At 42.7% G+C, this 16,540-nt stretch overlaps 1 protein-coding gene across 1 annotated transcript in view; it reads left to right on the forward strand.

Moving 5' to 3' along the window:
* Window positions 1-322: 322 nt before the first annotated feature.
* The window catches only part of GPATCH1 (G patch domain containing 1), a 69,486-nt gene continuing 53,268 nt past the window's right edge, over window positions 323-16,540 (forward strand). The window contains exon 1 of the mRNA XM_006867389.1: window positions 323-395. Coding sequence (XP_006867451.1) covers window positions 323-395 — 73 coding nt within the window. The remainder of the gene's footprint in view (window positions 396-16,540) is intronic.

Genomic DNA, 16,540 nt, shown 5'->3' on the forward strand with positions numbered 1-16,540 from the left:
GGCGAACACGGGCATATCTGGGACCTAAAGGACTTTTCTGGGTGGTGGGTGGGTGGGTGGGGGGCAAGACGGCAAGGGAAAATAGGGCAAAGTGTGAGGGTGAGCGGAGGTGGGTGGGTAATGGGTGTTGTCGCATCACTTAGAACCAGTACACGGCTAAAGGTCTGTTAATTCCCAGCTTCTCCCTAGCGCCTCTCTAGACTTGGGCCTTTTCTAGACTTCGGTCCTTAGTCCTAAAGCATCGATTTCGTTCGCGAAGCAGAAAGGTTTTTGGCCTGTCGAGACCGCCGTACTGAAGGGGCGGGGCTAGGGAGGGAGCAAAATGGCCGCGCTGGACAGTGACAGCGACGAGGACCTGATCAGCTACGGGACGGGTCTGGAGCCCCTGGAAGAAGGTGCAGGCCGCAATGGGCAGCGGGACCTGGGGAAAGCAGACAAGGGGTCTAGGGTTCTGGAGAAGAACGATCAATCTTGGGGTCGGTCTTGGCTAAATACGCTGGAACAGCAATGAGGGAGGCGTAGGCTTAGCTCTCGGGGTGCTGTCGTTCTGGGGGGACAGCCGAGAGACCCAGAAGGATGAGAGTCGTAAAAATGATAATGAAACAGGCACATGTGAGAGCTGGAGGGCGTTGTCAGGCAATATCTTTTCCAGGAGAGGACATTAAAGTCCAAACATGAGACAAAAAGGAGCCAATCATGGGGAACGTCTAGGGGAAGAACGTTGCAAACAGAGGGAACATCAAGTGCTAAGGCTTTGAAGCAGGGCCCTGAATTTGATAAATTGAAGCATGACCAGTGCGGGTGGGGAAGAAAATGGTAGGAAATGATGTCACAGGGACCGGCCCCCTTCTGGATCCCAGAAGTTTGGATTTTGTGCTAAGAGGAGGTGTATGTTAACAGTTGTTTAATGACAGGCGGGTTGGAAGTGGGCAAAAGTGAAGAAGAAACCAGTTGTGGAATGATTGCTGTTTCCTAAGGGGGTTTGGAGACATTGGTGGTTTGGGCTGGTCTGTATCAAGGTATACTCCGACGGCGGAGCTGCTGGGACTTGGTGCTGGCGCACTGAACGTGGGGTGAGGGCGAGATGAATCAAGAATCTCTCCCATGTTTCTGGTTTGACCCACTAATGACTTGATGCAGCCAGTCAAGTACTTACTGACTACCCAATGAGAGCTGAAAGGAGCTCTGGTAGCGTAGCGGTTACGAGTCAGGCTGCTAACTTCCAGGTCAGCAGTTCGAAACTACCAGCCGTTCCTTGGGAGAAAGAAGAGGCTTTCTGCGCCTGTAAAGATTTGCAGCCTCGGAAACCCTGTACAGGGTCGCTTTGAGTCGGAACTGACTCCGCTGCACACCAACACCGCCAACCCTGAGAGCTGATGGCGTGGTTGGGACCTGTGGGAAAGACTGAAGTGTGTTGAAGTTCTTGGGCTAGAAGTTACTTGCAGACCTCCTTCAGGAGGGGTTTTCTACCCTCTCTTCTGTTGATTGATGATTATTTCATCTGACCACATCCTGCTTTACTAAGCTTCTGGAACATCCCCACTGATACTCCCTACAAACACTTCTAATCATTAAAACTTCTGCTGACATACTGGCCTTACTTACTTCTACCCTTTGCTTACAAAAGGTAGAGAGAAGCAAATCTAGTTTTTTTTTTTTTTTTTTTTAAGTTTTTATTGTGAATTGGATGATAGTTTACATGGGAGAACATCAGCTTTACATTCATCCTATCTCTCTTATTTCGTTTCATTGCAATGATTACAATCCCCTCCATGCATATCATTCAACAGCATTTGCTTCCATTCTCTGTTTTGTTTTTTGGATGTACACCAAAACACTCAGGAATATTGAACCATTTAAACAACCATAGGGCACCCCTTCCCCACCTCCCCATTAGCCGATCCAGCACTCCGCTCTTCTCCCTTGATAGTCCCAGGGTCCTCCACTCCTGGACTGCAATATCAACCACTCCCCTTCTTTTGTTACAAAACATCTACCTTTACATTCCCAACCCTCACAGTCAGTCCTGATAGCAAGTATTCACTATTGTACCACAAGAGTCCTGTCCCCATCTCCTTTCATCAGCCCTGCCCAGACAGGTTGGAAACCACTCAGTGGAGGTTCTACCTTCCTTCATACCCTCTGAAACTAGACTCCTTCTCGGAAGCTTGAAAGCCAATCATTTCGTGCCTTTGTAGTCCCCTCATTTTGGGTAGCCAATGTCTAAGTTGCCCATCTCTGTCAACCCTGTGTACTGAGGGGGTGGGAATGATCCTCTCTATAAGGATTTGTTCCCTCTTTTGAGCTACTGCATCTATAAGTATAGTTTAAGTTCGTCAAATTGTGGTGGATTACTCGTTTTTTCCATCTTATTTCTTCCTCTAGTTGAGTTTTGATCATCCAGCCATTGAAGCCAGGTCAGATGGGTACTATCTGCAAGTATGGGTTATTCTTGTGTATCTCCCCTCACTTCATATCCGATGAACGAGAAGCTAATCTTTTGACTGTTTTTTTTAAAAAAAATTGTTTTGTTGTGGTAAAAATATATTTGAAGTTAAGTAAAAATATATTATTACCAGAGTTCCTGATTATACATGCAGGGGTTTATTCTAAACAGGTCTCTGTGATCAGCAGATGGTTGCAGACAAATGCTCTCAATCTGAGTCTTGTTAGGGTGCCTGCAAGAAAGTTCCAATCAAAATTGGATTCAGCGGGGATCTGCTAGGCTGGTTAAATTCAAGACAGAGAAATCAGTTCACAAAGTTATGAGGGCTGTTTCTAGGGACTCCAAAGGGGTAATCTTGATACATTTTCTCCAAGCACATAGGATAGTCTTTGAGACAGATAATGAAGAAATTAAAAAAAATTTAATTTATTTCAACTTTTTTGTGTGAATTGGTTGAAGGTGTGTAGAGCAAATCAATCTTTCATGCAATAATTCGTATAGATTTTATTTCATGTCATTGGTCGTCACCCTCAGAATCACTTACCCCAGTTCCTCCCTTTTGTTTTCTTTGCTAACCCTTTTCACCTTCAAAACTGCGTCCTTGGACAAATGCTGTGCTTTTGATCTCAAGTGGTTGGTAATTCTATGGCGTGTGTACCTCCTTAGTGTTATTTGTTCATCTTAAAGACCTGTATGTTGTTTGGCTGAAAATCAAGCTATTCAGATGAGTTCAGTTCATACCGGTTGACTTAAGAGCTATATATATAGTCTCATAGGTTCTGTTAGTCACTATTTGACCAGTAAGTCTGTTTTTTTTTTTAATGATTTTGAATTTTGTTTCATGTTTTCCTCCTAATCTATTAGTTGTTGTTAGGTGCTGTTTAGTCAGTTCCAATTCATAGTGACCCTATGCATATGTATATTTGTATATGTATAATTGTATATGTATATGACCATATGTATAATTATTGTGATGTGTGAGAACATTGTTGCTGCCACTGTGTCACTCCATCTCGTTGGGGATCTTCCTCTTTTTTGCTGACCCTCCACTTTGCCAAGTTGATGCCCTTTCTAATAAAATGTCCAAAGTACAAGTAATGAAGTCTTCCAAGACAGATTTGTTCATTTCTTCTGGCAGTCTATGGCACTTTCATTATCTCTTTTTTTTTGTAATTATAATTTATATTAAGAAAACTGAATGATACCATTCCTGTTCTTTGGAAGTTTACAGATGAGTTATCAAGACATGTTGCAATATGAGACTTTCATTATCTTTTGCCAACAAGATAATTCAAATGTATCAATTCTTATCTGATCTTCCTTATTCATTATCCAACCTTCACATGCATATGAGGCGATTGAAAATGAGGTGAATAATACAAATGAAGTGTGGGTCAGGCACACGGTAGTCCTCAAATTAACATCTCTCTGTTTTATGTTTGAAAGAGGTCTTTTGCAGCAGATTTGCCTATTGCAATACATCACTTGCTCATCCCCTCTCTGTTTTGATTTCTTGACTGGAGCTTCCATGAGTGCTGATTGTGGGTCCAAGTGAATAGAAGTCTTTGACAACTTGATCTTTTTTTGAGTTTTTCATTATATGTATTGGTGTGGCCGTTAGAGTTTTTGTTTTCCTTTCATGGAGGTGCAGTCCATACTGATCTTCATCCGTGGTTCAGTCTTCCCTTTCCAAAGTTGTGTCATCTGGATATCATAGGTTGCCATGTGCCTTCCTCTAATGCTGATGCCTTGTTCATATAATCCAGTTTCTCTTTGCTCAGCATACCACAAGGTGTGCGGTCCAAGCTCACCAGCTGCTCCTTGGACATTCTATACAGGGTCGCTATAGGTTGAAACCAACTCGACGGCATCTAACAACAACAACATACAAATTGAGTAAGTGTAGTGAAAGGATACAACCCTGCTGGCGACCTTTCCTGATTTCAGTATTCAGTATCCCCATGTTCTATTTGGAAAGCGGCCTCTAAGTCTGTGTGCAGGTTCGTTTGAACATAAGTGTTCTGGAACTTTAGTTCTTTGTAGTGTTGTCTGTAGTTTGTCATGATCCACACAATCGAAAGCCTTTGCACAGTCAATAAAGCACAAGTAAACAACTTTCTGGTATTCTCTGCTTTCAACTAAGATCCATCTGATGTCAGCAGCGCTATACCCCGTTCCATGTTTTCTTCAGAATCCACTCTTATCTCCTTGTTGTTGTTAGGTGCCATCGATTTGATTCTGACCCATAGTGACTCCGTGCACAATAGAATGAAACACACTGCCTGGTCCTGCGCCCTCCTCACAATCATTGCTACACCTGTGTCCATTGCTGCTGCCACTGTACCAATCCACCTCATTGGGGGTCTTCCTCTTTTTCTCTGACCCTTCACTTTACTAAACATGATATCCTTGTCCAGGGACTGGTCGCTCCTGATAACTTGTCCAAAGTATAAGAGATGAAGTCTCGCCATCCCGACTTCCAAGGAGCATTCTGGCTGTACTTCTTCCAACACAGAGTTGTGGGTTCTGGTTAATATTCTCCTTCAACACCATAACTCTTATCTAGGACCTGCTAATGTGGTCCCTTTAGGGATCACTACTACTGGCTGCTGGTCTCAGGGTCGTGGAGGCTGGGTTAATGTGGTCTATTAGTCCATGGGTCTTTGATTTTCGTCACTCTTCTTTTCTCCGGATAGGGAGAGATCAATAGTTGTGCTTTAGATAACACTCATGGTTTTTGAAGACCCCAGTCACCACTCACCTAAGTAAGATGTAGAGCATTGTTTTTGTGGGCTCTGCTATGCTAATTGACCTTGACATCCCTTAAGATCATTCTGAACCCCCCAGTTGCAGTGACTTATTTTTTCTAGGTGTTTGGCTATGTCTAAGAAGTTTTCATAATTTTGCCCCTGTTTGCTCTACTAGGGGGCCCTGGTATGGTGCTGTGGGTTAATGCACTGGACTGCAAGGTCGGCGGTTCAAGCTCACCAGCTGCTCCTGGAAACCCTGTACAGGGTTGCTGTGAGTTGGAACTGACTTGAAGGCCTTTACAATAATGGTGCTCTGCTAGTGTCCTGGTGTGGTGCTGTGGGATAAGACACTGGACCAGAAGGTTGGTTTGAGTTTTGAGGTCAGCAGTTCAAACTTTCCGGCAGGTCCTTGGAAACCCTGTACAGGGTTGCTGACTGTACGGCACTTAACAACAACCACAGTACTCTACTATGGAGTCCTGGTGTTGCACTATAGTACTGGACTGCTAACCAAAGGTCATCTGTTCAAACCCACCAACTGCTCCTTGGAAACTCTACAAAGTTGCTATGAGTCGGGACCAACTCCATGGCACAAAAACATGCCTTACTATATTTGATGCAGCATAGGTAGTTATGTATGTAAGAATAACCTCTGTCAAACCTATATGGTTTCAGGAGTAGAGCCCCATCGCCTTCCCACACCTGTTCAGCTTGCAGTCTCTCCATTTTGTATGTATGTATTCACCTCTATTGCCTTTAATTCTTAGCTTCTTGTGCCTTCATTATTTTTTGCTGACCTCTCTCTTATCACGTGGCTTTCTCCTTTCTTCACGTTAATATGAGTCTGCCTTCTAGTTAGTGGTTTACTCTCCCTTCCCCTCCCACCCCTGGTAACCATCAAAGAAAGCTGTTTTTGTGTGTGTGTGTTTGAAAACCTATTCTTGACATTGTATCTTAGTGGTCTTATATACTATTGGTTCTTTTGTGATTGGCTTATTTCACTCAGCGTAATGCCCTCCAAATTCGGAGGTATTTCACAGGTTCATCATTGTTTCATGTTGACTAGTATTCCGTCATGTGTCTGAACTGTACATAGTTTCTCTCTTCTTCCACTGATGGCCTTTAGGGTGTTTCCATCTTTTTGCTGCTTTCGGTAGCGCTGCCATGACAATGGATGTTCATATATCTATCTGTGTCATGGTTCTCATTTCTCTGGGCTGTATACTGAATAATGTGGTGCTGTAGGATAAGCACTGGACTACTAACTCCAAAGTCAGCGGTTCAACCTGAAACCCTGTACAAGGTTGCTGTGAGTCAGAACCTACTTGATGGCCCTAACACCACCACCAAGTAGGATTTCTGGATCACGTGGTAGTTCTAGTTCCAACTTGTTAAGGAAGCGCCATCCTGTTTTCCTTAGCGGCTGTGCCATTTTACAGTCCCTCTTGCAGTATATAAGGGTTCCAGTCTCCTCACACCCTTTCTGTATTTGTTGATTGCTGTTTTTCTAATTTGCTATTAATCCTGGGGTGAGATGATATTTCATTGTTAAAATTAGGTTCCCATCTCTCTAACAACAACAACAAATGACTAACAGTTGTGAGCATTTCTCCATGTGTTTGTTGGCTGACTGATGTCTGCTTTGGAGAGGTATCTATCCATGTCTTTGGCTCATTTTAAAATTAGACTATTTTGTCTTTTTGCTGTTGAGGAGTTGGCGTTTTCTCTAAAATTTAAAGATTAGTTCCTTGTCCAATATTTGTTGCCAGTCCATGGGTTGTCTTTTTTCTTCTCTGGTGAAATCTTTAAATGCAGTGTCTATTTTTAAGAGGTCCCAGGCATCTAGTTTATCTTCTGTTGTTTGTGTAATCTCTTATTATGAAGTTATATTTGATAGTGTTCTTACACTATGTATTAGGACCTGTAAGTTTGTCCTTATTTTTTCTTTGATGGTTTTTGTAGTTTTAGGTTTTACATTTACGTCTTTAATCCACTCAAATTTGTCTTTGGGTACATTGCAAGATATGAAGGATTCTTTGGCGGGGGGGTGGGGAGGTGACATATTGGAGGATTCTATGTGCAAATATTTAATGATGCAGGAAACACCAAAAGAAGATAGAAGGAATACACAGAGTCACTGTACCAAAAAGAATTGGTTGACATTCTACCATTTCAGGAGGTAGCATATGATCAAGAACCAATGGTACTGAAGGAGGAAGTCCAAGCTGCACAAAGGCATTAACAAAATAAACCAAGGCTCCAGGAATTGGTGAAATACCAGTTGAAATGTTTCAACAAACGGATGCAGCACTGGAGGCACTCACTAGTCTGCCTAGAAATCTGGAAGACAGCTACCTGGTCAACCATCGATTGTCAGAGATCCATACTTGCGCCCATTCCAAAGAGAGGTGACCTAACAGAATGCAGAACTTGTCAAACAATATCATTAATACCACGCACACTCAAGTAAAATTTTGAAGATAATTAAAAAATGGTTGCAGCAGTATAACCATAGCGAATCTATTAAGTATATTGACAGCATTGATAACTAAGTGTCTTTTTGCTTTGTTGATAAAGACTTTTGATACATGTCCTGGTTGTTTTTTTGTGTTTGAAGACCACCCTGACATTTCCTTGAAGATATTTCTGTCCAACACTCAGTATTCCCAGTTTAATAAAACTCAGTTTAAGTCTTCTCACCTTCCTGAAGTTCCCCTAGTTTGTTAGAGCTCTTCTCCAAAGTATGGGTCAGAGAACGTTACTGGGACATCCTTCATTTGGACTGCATTTCTCTAATCCAGCTGAAGACAATCTTAGCTTTATTGGCAAGTGTATTTCCTCATGACCTGAAAGAGTTTTATTGATGAAAATGCTTTGTTTGAGGAGTTTCAAATCTGGTTGAGAACAAAGTACACGTTTACAAGTATGGTATGTAGACACGAAATAAGCACAGGCAAACAGGAGAAGGCTGGGAAGGAAGGATGGGGCTACTTAGCTACGCAGGGAGGAGTCTAAGGTGAATGGGGGAGGCATCACTTCCTGTCACAGGTTTTCTCCATTTCTGGTCTCACAATTACTTCTTTCTGAAGTGACTGTTGTAAGTCAGTCAACCACCTGACCTTTATTGATCTAATTTCTCCTCTTTTGATGGTGTACAAAATCTGAAATGAAGCCAAATGGGCGCATCACACTTTTGAATGAGAAGGGACACTGATTTGTAAATTATTGTTTTTTTCTAGCCTAAAAGCATCCTCTAACCTCTCCAGTTCTTTGAGAATTGATTTGTTATTTTCTAAGCACTTTGAAGTTTAAATCCACTCTGAGTACATTTTACAATATAACACACTAGACCAATAACCGTTTTTATTCCCTGCTTTGAAGTTTTAGTGATGGGTGAGACAAACATGGGTAGAGGCAGGACTCCATACCTTAATTAATGTTACTAACTGTGACACAAAGGTTTATTGGTTAAGATTAACCAGGAAATGGTACAACTGCCGTGGGGAACACTTTGGTGGTTCTTCAAAAGATAAACATGAAACAAGCCCGTTGTTGTTGTTGCTAAGTGCTGTGGAGTTGGTTCTGATTTAGGGTGACCCTTTATAGGGTTCCCAAGGAGCAGCTCGTAGGTTTGAACTGCTGACCTTGTAGTTGACAATCCAGTGCTGATCCTATAGCACCCACCAGTAGTCACTGGAACTACCCTAGAACCCAGCAACCCTAATCTTAGGTATATGTTGTTGTTGTTGTTGTTAGTGTCATTGTGTTGGTTCTGACTCATAGCGACCCTGTGTAGGGTTTCTGAAGAGTAGCTGGTGTGTTTTAACTGTTGACTTTGTGGTTAGTAGTCCAGTGCTTATCCTACAGCTCTCCACCAATACCCTAACAAATTACAAGCAGGAACACCAACAGACGTGAACACCAATGTTCACTGCAGCACTATTCACAATGCCTAGCAACAGATGAAGGAATAAACAAAATTTGGTCTACACTCAGCCGTACAGAGAAATGAAGTCCTGATACATGTTATAACATGGATGAATATTGAAAACATGCCAAGTGAAAGAAGTCAGCTACAAAAGGACAAATAGTGTATGATCCTACATATATGAAACAGACAAATGTATGGAGAAAAAGATTATCAGTGGTTGCCAGTCATTGAATTTCTATTACAAGGCACCCTGATGACGCAGCAGTTAAGTGCTCAGCTACTAACTGAAGTTGAAGTTGGTTGGGGTTAGGAGTCACTGAGTTGGAGAATCTGATTGGTCACAGTGACCTTGCAGGGCGGAACTGTTTCCCCTTTCTCCTATGGAGTGGTGGGTGGGTTCACACCTCCAGCCTTTCAGTTCACACCCACGTGCTTTAACCACTGAGCAACTCGGGCTCTTCGGGTCTCTCGGAGACAGAATCATTTGTTTGCGTTTCTGATGATGGTTGCACGTCACAATGAGTGCAGTATTACTGAATAGTACATTTGAGTGTTGCCGGACTGGCAGATGTTCTGTTGTATATATTTTATCACAATTAAGAAAAATGAGCATTATAATCATGTTGTTATTATTAGGCGTTGATAGTTAGATTGTTAGTAAATATAATAGATTGTTAGTCGGTTCTGACTCATAGCAACCCTATGCACAACAGAACAAAACACTGCCGGGGCCTGCATCATCCTCATAATTGTTTGAAGCCATTTCTAGTGGCACGTGTCACTCCATCTCACTGGGGGTCTTCCTCCTTTTTACTGACCCTCCACTTTACTAAGCATGATGTCCTTCTCCAGGGACTGATCCCTCCTGACAGCATGTCCTGAGTATGAGAGATGAAGTCTCACCATTGTTGCTCCTGAAGAATAGTCTGGCTGGACTTCTTCCAAGACGGATTTGTTTGTTCTTCTGGCAGTCCATGGTACTTTCAATATTCTTTTCCAACACCATAATTCAAATGCATCGATTCTATTTTGGTCTTCCTTGGTCATTGTCCAACTTTCACATGCATATGAAGTGATTGAAAACACCATAACATGGGTCAGACACACCTTAGTCCACAAACTGGCATCTTTGCTCTTTAACACTTGAAAGAGGTCATGTGTAGCAGATTTTCCTAATGCAATACATAGTTTGATCTCTTGATTGCCTCTATGAGTGTTGATTGTGGATCCAAGCAAAATGAAGTCTTTGACAACTTCAATCTTTTCTCTGTTTATCATGTAATTTATTGGTCCAGTTGTGAGCATTTTTGTTTTCTTTACATTGACGTGCAATTCATACTGAAGACTGTTGTTAAGTACCATCGAGTTGATTCCGATCCTGTATAGGGTTTCCAAGGAGCAGCTGGTGAACTTAAACCACCAACCTTGCAGTTCAAATGCCTGCAGTCTGACGCATTAGCCCACAGCGGCATCAGTAAATATTTTAAGTTCTCTTTCCTTCCAGTAAGCAAGTTTGTGTCATCTGCGTATCGCAGATGTTCATGAGTCTTCCGCCAATCCTGGTGCCTTTTTTATATCATGCAGTTTCTCAGATTATTTGCTCAACATACAAATTGAATAAGAATGGTAAAAGCTTGCAACTCTGACACACACCTTTCCTGATTTAAACTGTTCAATATCCTCTTGTTCTACTGTAGCGACTGTCTTTTGGTCTATGTACAGGTTCCTCATGAGCATAAGTGTTCTGGACTACTCAGTCTTTGTAGTGTTTATCATTTTTTATGATCCACACAGTGGAATGCCTTTGCTTAGTTAATAAGGCACAAATAAATGTCTTTCTTACATTCTCTGCTTTTAGCCAACATCCATCTGATGTCAACAGTGATATCCCTATTTCTAAGTCCTCTTCTGAATCCAGCTTGAATTTTAGCAACTTCCTGTCAATATACTGCTACAATAATTTTTAAATTTTACTTGCATGTGATGGTAATGATGTTGTTCGATGATTTCCACAGTCCTTTGGGTCACCTTTCTTTGGAATGGATACAAATACGGCTCTCTTCCAATTGGTTGGCCAGGTACCTGTCTTCTAAATTTCTTAAGAGTGAGTGTCTTAAAAGTGCTCTATCAGTTTGTTGAAACATTTCAATTTGTATTCCATGATTTCTGGAGCTTTGTTCTTTTCCAGTGTCTTCAGTGCATCTTGGGCCTCTTCCCTCAATATCATCAGTTCTGGATCTTACGGTACCTCTTGAAATGATTGAAATGGGCCAATTCTTTTTGGTACAGTGACCCTGTATATTCTTTCCATTTTCTTCTGATGTTCCCTGTGTCATTAAATATTTTGTCCATAGATGGTGGTGGTTATGTGCCGTGGAGTCAGTTCCAACTCATAGCTACACTGTACAGGGTTTCCGAGGCTGTAAATCTTTACGGGAGCAGAAAGCCTCATCTTTCTCCCGCTGAACAGCTGGTAGTTTTGAACTGCTGACCTTGTGGTTCATAGCCCGATTTGTAACCACTACGCTACCAGAGCACCTTTTTGTCCATAGAATCCTTCAATTTTGCAACTGGAGGCTTGAATTTTTTTCAGTTTTTTTCAGCTTGAGAAATGCTGAGCATGTTCTTCCCTTTTGCTTTTCTAACTCCAGGTCTTTGCATATTTCATTATGATACTTGCCTTTGTCTTCTCAAGCTGCCCTTTGAAAATTTCTGTTCAGCTCTTACTTCCTCATTTCTTCCAGTTGCTTTAACTTGTGACATCCACTTTGGTCTTTTCTATCTTTTTAATGATCTATTGTTTTCTTCATTATGATATTCTTGATGTCATCCCACAGTGCCTCTGGTCTTCAGTCAGTAGTGTCTAATGCATCAATTTCTTGACAATGGAAATTCAGGTGGGATATGCTCAAGGTCCTATTTTGGCTCTCATGGACCTATTTTTCTTTAACTTCAGCCTAAATTTGCATGTGAACAATTGATGGTCTGTTCCACAGTTGGCCTCTGGTCTTGTTTTGGCTGATAATGAGCTTCTCCGTTGTCTGTTCCCACAGATGCAGCCAGTTTGATTCCTGTGTAGTCCATCTGGTGAGGTCCATGTGTATATTGCTGCTTGTGTTGTTGAAAAAAGAAATTTGCAATGAATAAGCCTTTGATCTTGCAGAATTATATCATGCAATCTCCTGCATCAAGGGCATATTTTACAACTACTGAATCCTCCTTTATTTCCAACTTTTGCATTCCAGTCACCAATAATTGTCAGTGCTTCTTGATTGCATGTTTGATCAATTTCAGACAGAAGTTGGTAGAATCTTCAGTGGCATTATATTGACTTTAGTGTTTGGTTGGTAAATTTGAATAATAGTGATATTAACTGCACTTCCTTGTAGGTGTCTAGATATTATCCCATCACAGACAGTGTTGTACTTCAAGGTAGTTCTTGAAATGCTCTTCTTGATGAGGAATGCGCATGACACCATTCCTCTTCAATTTCTTGTTTCTGGCAGAGTAAACCATATGATTGTCAGAGTCAAAATGGTCAATACTCTCTCCATTTCAGCTCCCTAATGCCTAGACTATTGATGTTTATGCATTCCATTTCATTTATGACAACTTCCAATTTTCCTAGATTCATACTGTGTACATTCCATGTTGTGATTATTAGTGAATGTTTGCAACTGTTTCTTCTCATTTTGAGTCATATCCCGTCAGCAGATGAAGGTCCCAGTAGCTTTGCTCTATCCACGTCATTATCGTTAGCTCTACTTTGAGGAGGCAGCTCTTCCCTGGTCGTATTTTGAGTGCCTTCCAAGCTGGGGGGCTCATCTTCTGGCACGGTATCTGACAGTGTTCCACTGCTAGTCACAAGATTTTCAGTGGATGACCAGACAGCAGTGGTCCTCCTCTTCTTTGTTGTCATCTGTTTTAGTCTAGAACCTGTCCACCATGGGTGACACTGTCGGTAGTTAAAATACTAGTGGCTTGGCTTGGCTTCTAGCATGACAGCAACATAAAAGTCATCACAGTACAACAGACTGATGGACAAGTGGTGGAATTATAGTTATAGTAATAATCAAAACAGTAAAAAGAAGCAAGAAAAGGAAAGAACAGAAGAAGGAGGGAGGAAGAAAATAAAGAACCTTGAGGCAATGTTGTTATGTTTTTGTTAAGTGTCCTCGGGTAGTCTTGAACTCGTAGTGGAGGTGAGCTTGAACTGCTGAGGGACCTTGCAGTCCAGCACATTATCCCTCAGCACCACACCAGGGCTCCTGAACTTTATAGACACACAGCCTCAGGCCTTCTGACCTGGAGCGAAGGGCCCTTCAGCACTTACCTCCTTTTTCCGGATAGATTTCCACTTGTCTCTGGAAGACTCCCAGCCCCCGTCCCTTCTGTACCCAGATTAATTTTAGGACCATTTTCCTGCTCCTCAGTGTTCTTACTCTCCACTTAAAACTGTCAGTGGTTTCCACTCCCCACAGAACATACCAGTGGCCACCAACACTGTATTCAAGGCGTCCGCACTTCTGATTCTACCTCCACTCCTGCCTCATCCTCCAGTCAGACTGGACTCCGCTCTGCATAGACCTCAGGTTGTCTTTTATTCTTTCTTCTGTTTTCTCTGTGGGGATCACATCTCAGTCTAGAGCCATCACTATTCTGCTCACCTCTGGGCAGCTGTGATGGTGTGCTCCACGGTCCTCACATAGTGTCAGAAGAGGCTCCTGTCCACGCAGCGGTCTTCTCTGTTGGGCTCTGAGCACCTGAGAAGAGGGGTGGAGTTGTGCTTACTTTCTCCACCCAGTAAACTTTTCATTGGGGAATGAGTGAGGGACCATGTGGGTGGCAGCCCAGGCTTGGAGGCAGAGCTGAGATCTGGGTTCAGCTCTGTAGTAGTGATTAGTTGTGGCCCTCAGGCCAGTTGCTGAATCAGGGTGGCCTTCTCTGTGAAGGTGTGGTAAATGAGATTGTGTATATGAAAGGGGGGGGACTAGTTGTGCGTAGCATTAATTTTAATAGGGTCTAGAGTTTCCCTGTCCTGTGTTTAGAGGAACCTTGTAGGACCCAGGTGGCCACCTTGCTTGATCCTTGTCACCTGTTGCCACAGGTTCCATGTAGTTGTCTGCAGAGAGTAGCTCCCCTTTTAGATCAGAGGCCCCTGAAGAACAGAACAGTAGCGGCACCTAGCACTGGCCAGGTCTTTGTTGCTGTGGTCCAGTGGTTTCAACCCAGGGAGATTTGGTCTCCTAGGGGGCATTTAGCAATGTCTAGAGACAGTTTATATTGTTACAACTTGGGCATGACTACCGGCACCAAGTGGGCAGGGATGCTGTTAAACATGTTTCAGTACCCAGGACAAGCCCCACTACCACAACGAATTATCCTGCCCCAATTGTCATTAGTGTGAAGGTGGAGAGACCTGGCCTAGGCCAACAAGCGTGCCTGGTACTCATGCCATAATGGAATGCGTGTCCTGCATGGACGGAAGTCATAACTCACTTCCTTAGTGTGGAAAGAAATGGAGCTTTGATTTGGAGACATATTTAACCATGGCCAGGTGCTGGGCTCAGCCCTCCTCACCAGCATCACCAAGGTGGACGACATAATTTTACAGCTGTGGAGACTGAACTTTCGAGAGATGAAGTAATGTGTCCAAGGCCATAAAGCTAGCTAGGGGGATTTTGAACCCAGATCTTTTGATTTTCAGTCTGTGCTCTGACTGCTCCACTGTGGGTTATGTTCCAGGAATGACCTAAAGACTTCATAAGTGGGAGTTTGAATTTAAGACTACGAGGCTGCTGGTGATGGTGATGGTGTGTGGTGGACTCAGTCCTGACTCAGAGTGACCCTGTGTAGGCTTTCTGAGGCTGTAAATCTTTACGGGAGCAGAAAGCCTCGTCTTTCTCCCGACTCATAATCACTACACTACCAGAGCTCCTGATGAGACTGGGCTTCCGTTATGGTTTGGCAATACCGCTTCATTGGGATTATGGGCAATACCAAAGGGAAAATCCCATCTTCCAGAAGCAGGAACTAGCTTAATTATTGATGTAACTGCTATACATGGCCTCTCAAACCAATCTCACCTGGTGGTGTGCCTTTGGGTCGGTTCTGATTTATAGCAACCCTGTCTAGGTATGGAAACGGAAGGTTTCTCCTGGGTATGGCTGGTGGGTCCCAACTGCTTACCATATGGTTAGTAGCTCAGCATGTAACCACTACCACACCAGGGCTTTTGTTCTTACCTACTGGACCAAGTGGACTTTGGGCGTGGTGCTGTCAGATCAGCACTGGACTGCTAACCACATGGTTGGAGGTTCAAACCCACCTGCTCTTCCTCAGAAACCCTATGTAGGGTTGCTCTGAGTCTGCACTACAACAACAACCACAGCTGTACCTAACAATAATGAGCAGCTAGCACTCTCCACGTGTTTATTATGGGTCCTTTTCTTGCTGAGTACTTTACAGCCATTAAGTGATTTAATTTGCACATGGAAATAGTTATTATTATTCATGTCATCCCATTTTACAGATGAAGAGACAGAGTTTCAGTTGGCCAAGGCTTTAAACTCTAGAGCATCGTGACTCTCAGCCCTGTTGCATGAACTATTATTGCATAACTGTATATACTGAAACTTTTAAAAGAAGTCAGTGGTTGCTTTTTACTTTTTTCATTTTTAGCTTTTTTCTTGTTACTTCAAATAAATTCAGAATTTTGAATTGGAGTTGATAAACTTTGGCAGTAATTAGTGTTACCTTACCTGAACTTTAAAAGTAAGGAATTTTTAGACTAGGCTTTGCTATTGTTGTTAAGTGCCATCTGCCATCTAGTCAGTTCCGACCCATAGAGACCCCATATAGGATTTCTGAGGAGTGGCCGGGGAGCTTGAACCGCCGACTTTGCAGTTCAAACTGACCTTGCAGTCCAGCGCGTTAACCCACAGCGCCACACCAGGACTCCTAGACTAGGCTAAAATGTATTAAATCCCTTTTGCTTGTTATCATGTAGTAATCTAGCCTTTTTCAACAAAGGAAAAGGAATACGTTTAAAGACCAATAACTTTGGAATCAGGAGATTTTGCAGAAAGAAGGGAACTGTTAATTCCTAGGAGTATGGGCCATACCAAAGAGAAAATTCTGGAGTTAGGAAATGCTATGTAGTTCTGGAAGAGATACAGAAGTCTTGCTCCTGGTTCCCCGGTTCTGCAGCACATGCCTCCCCAGCATCTTCCCTTCTCCTTTGCCTGGAGATTTCACCTCCATCTGTTGACCTCTCTGACCCCGGTAATTTGGTTTTCATAATGGAATTCAGGGAGAAAAGTAGGCCATTTTTGCTAAAACATTTTTGTCATGACTAAGGAATGCCTATACAGGGTTGCTATGAGACTGAACTGACTCGAGGGCACCTAACAA

This window comes from Chrysochloris asiatica, unplaced genomic scaffold (assembly GCF_000296735.1).
Source record: "Chrysochloris asiatica unplaced genomic scaffold, ChrAsi1.0 scaffold00104, whole genome shotgun sequence".
In the NCBI taxonomy this organism is placed as follows: Eukaryota; Metazoa; Chordata; class Mammalia; order Afrosoricida; family Chrysochloridae; genus Chrysochloris; species Chrysochloris asiatica.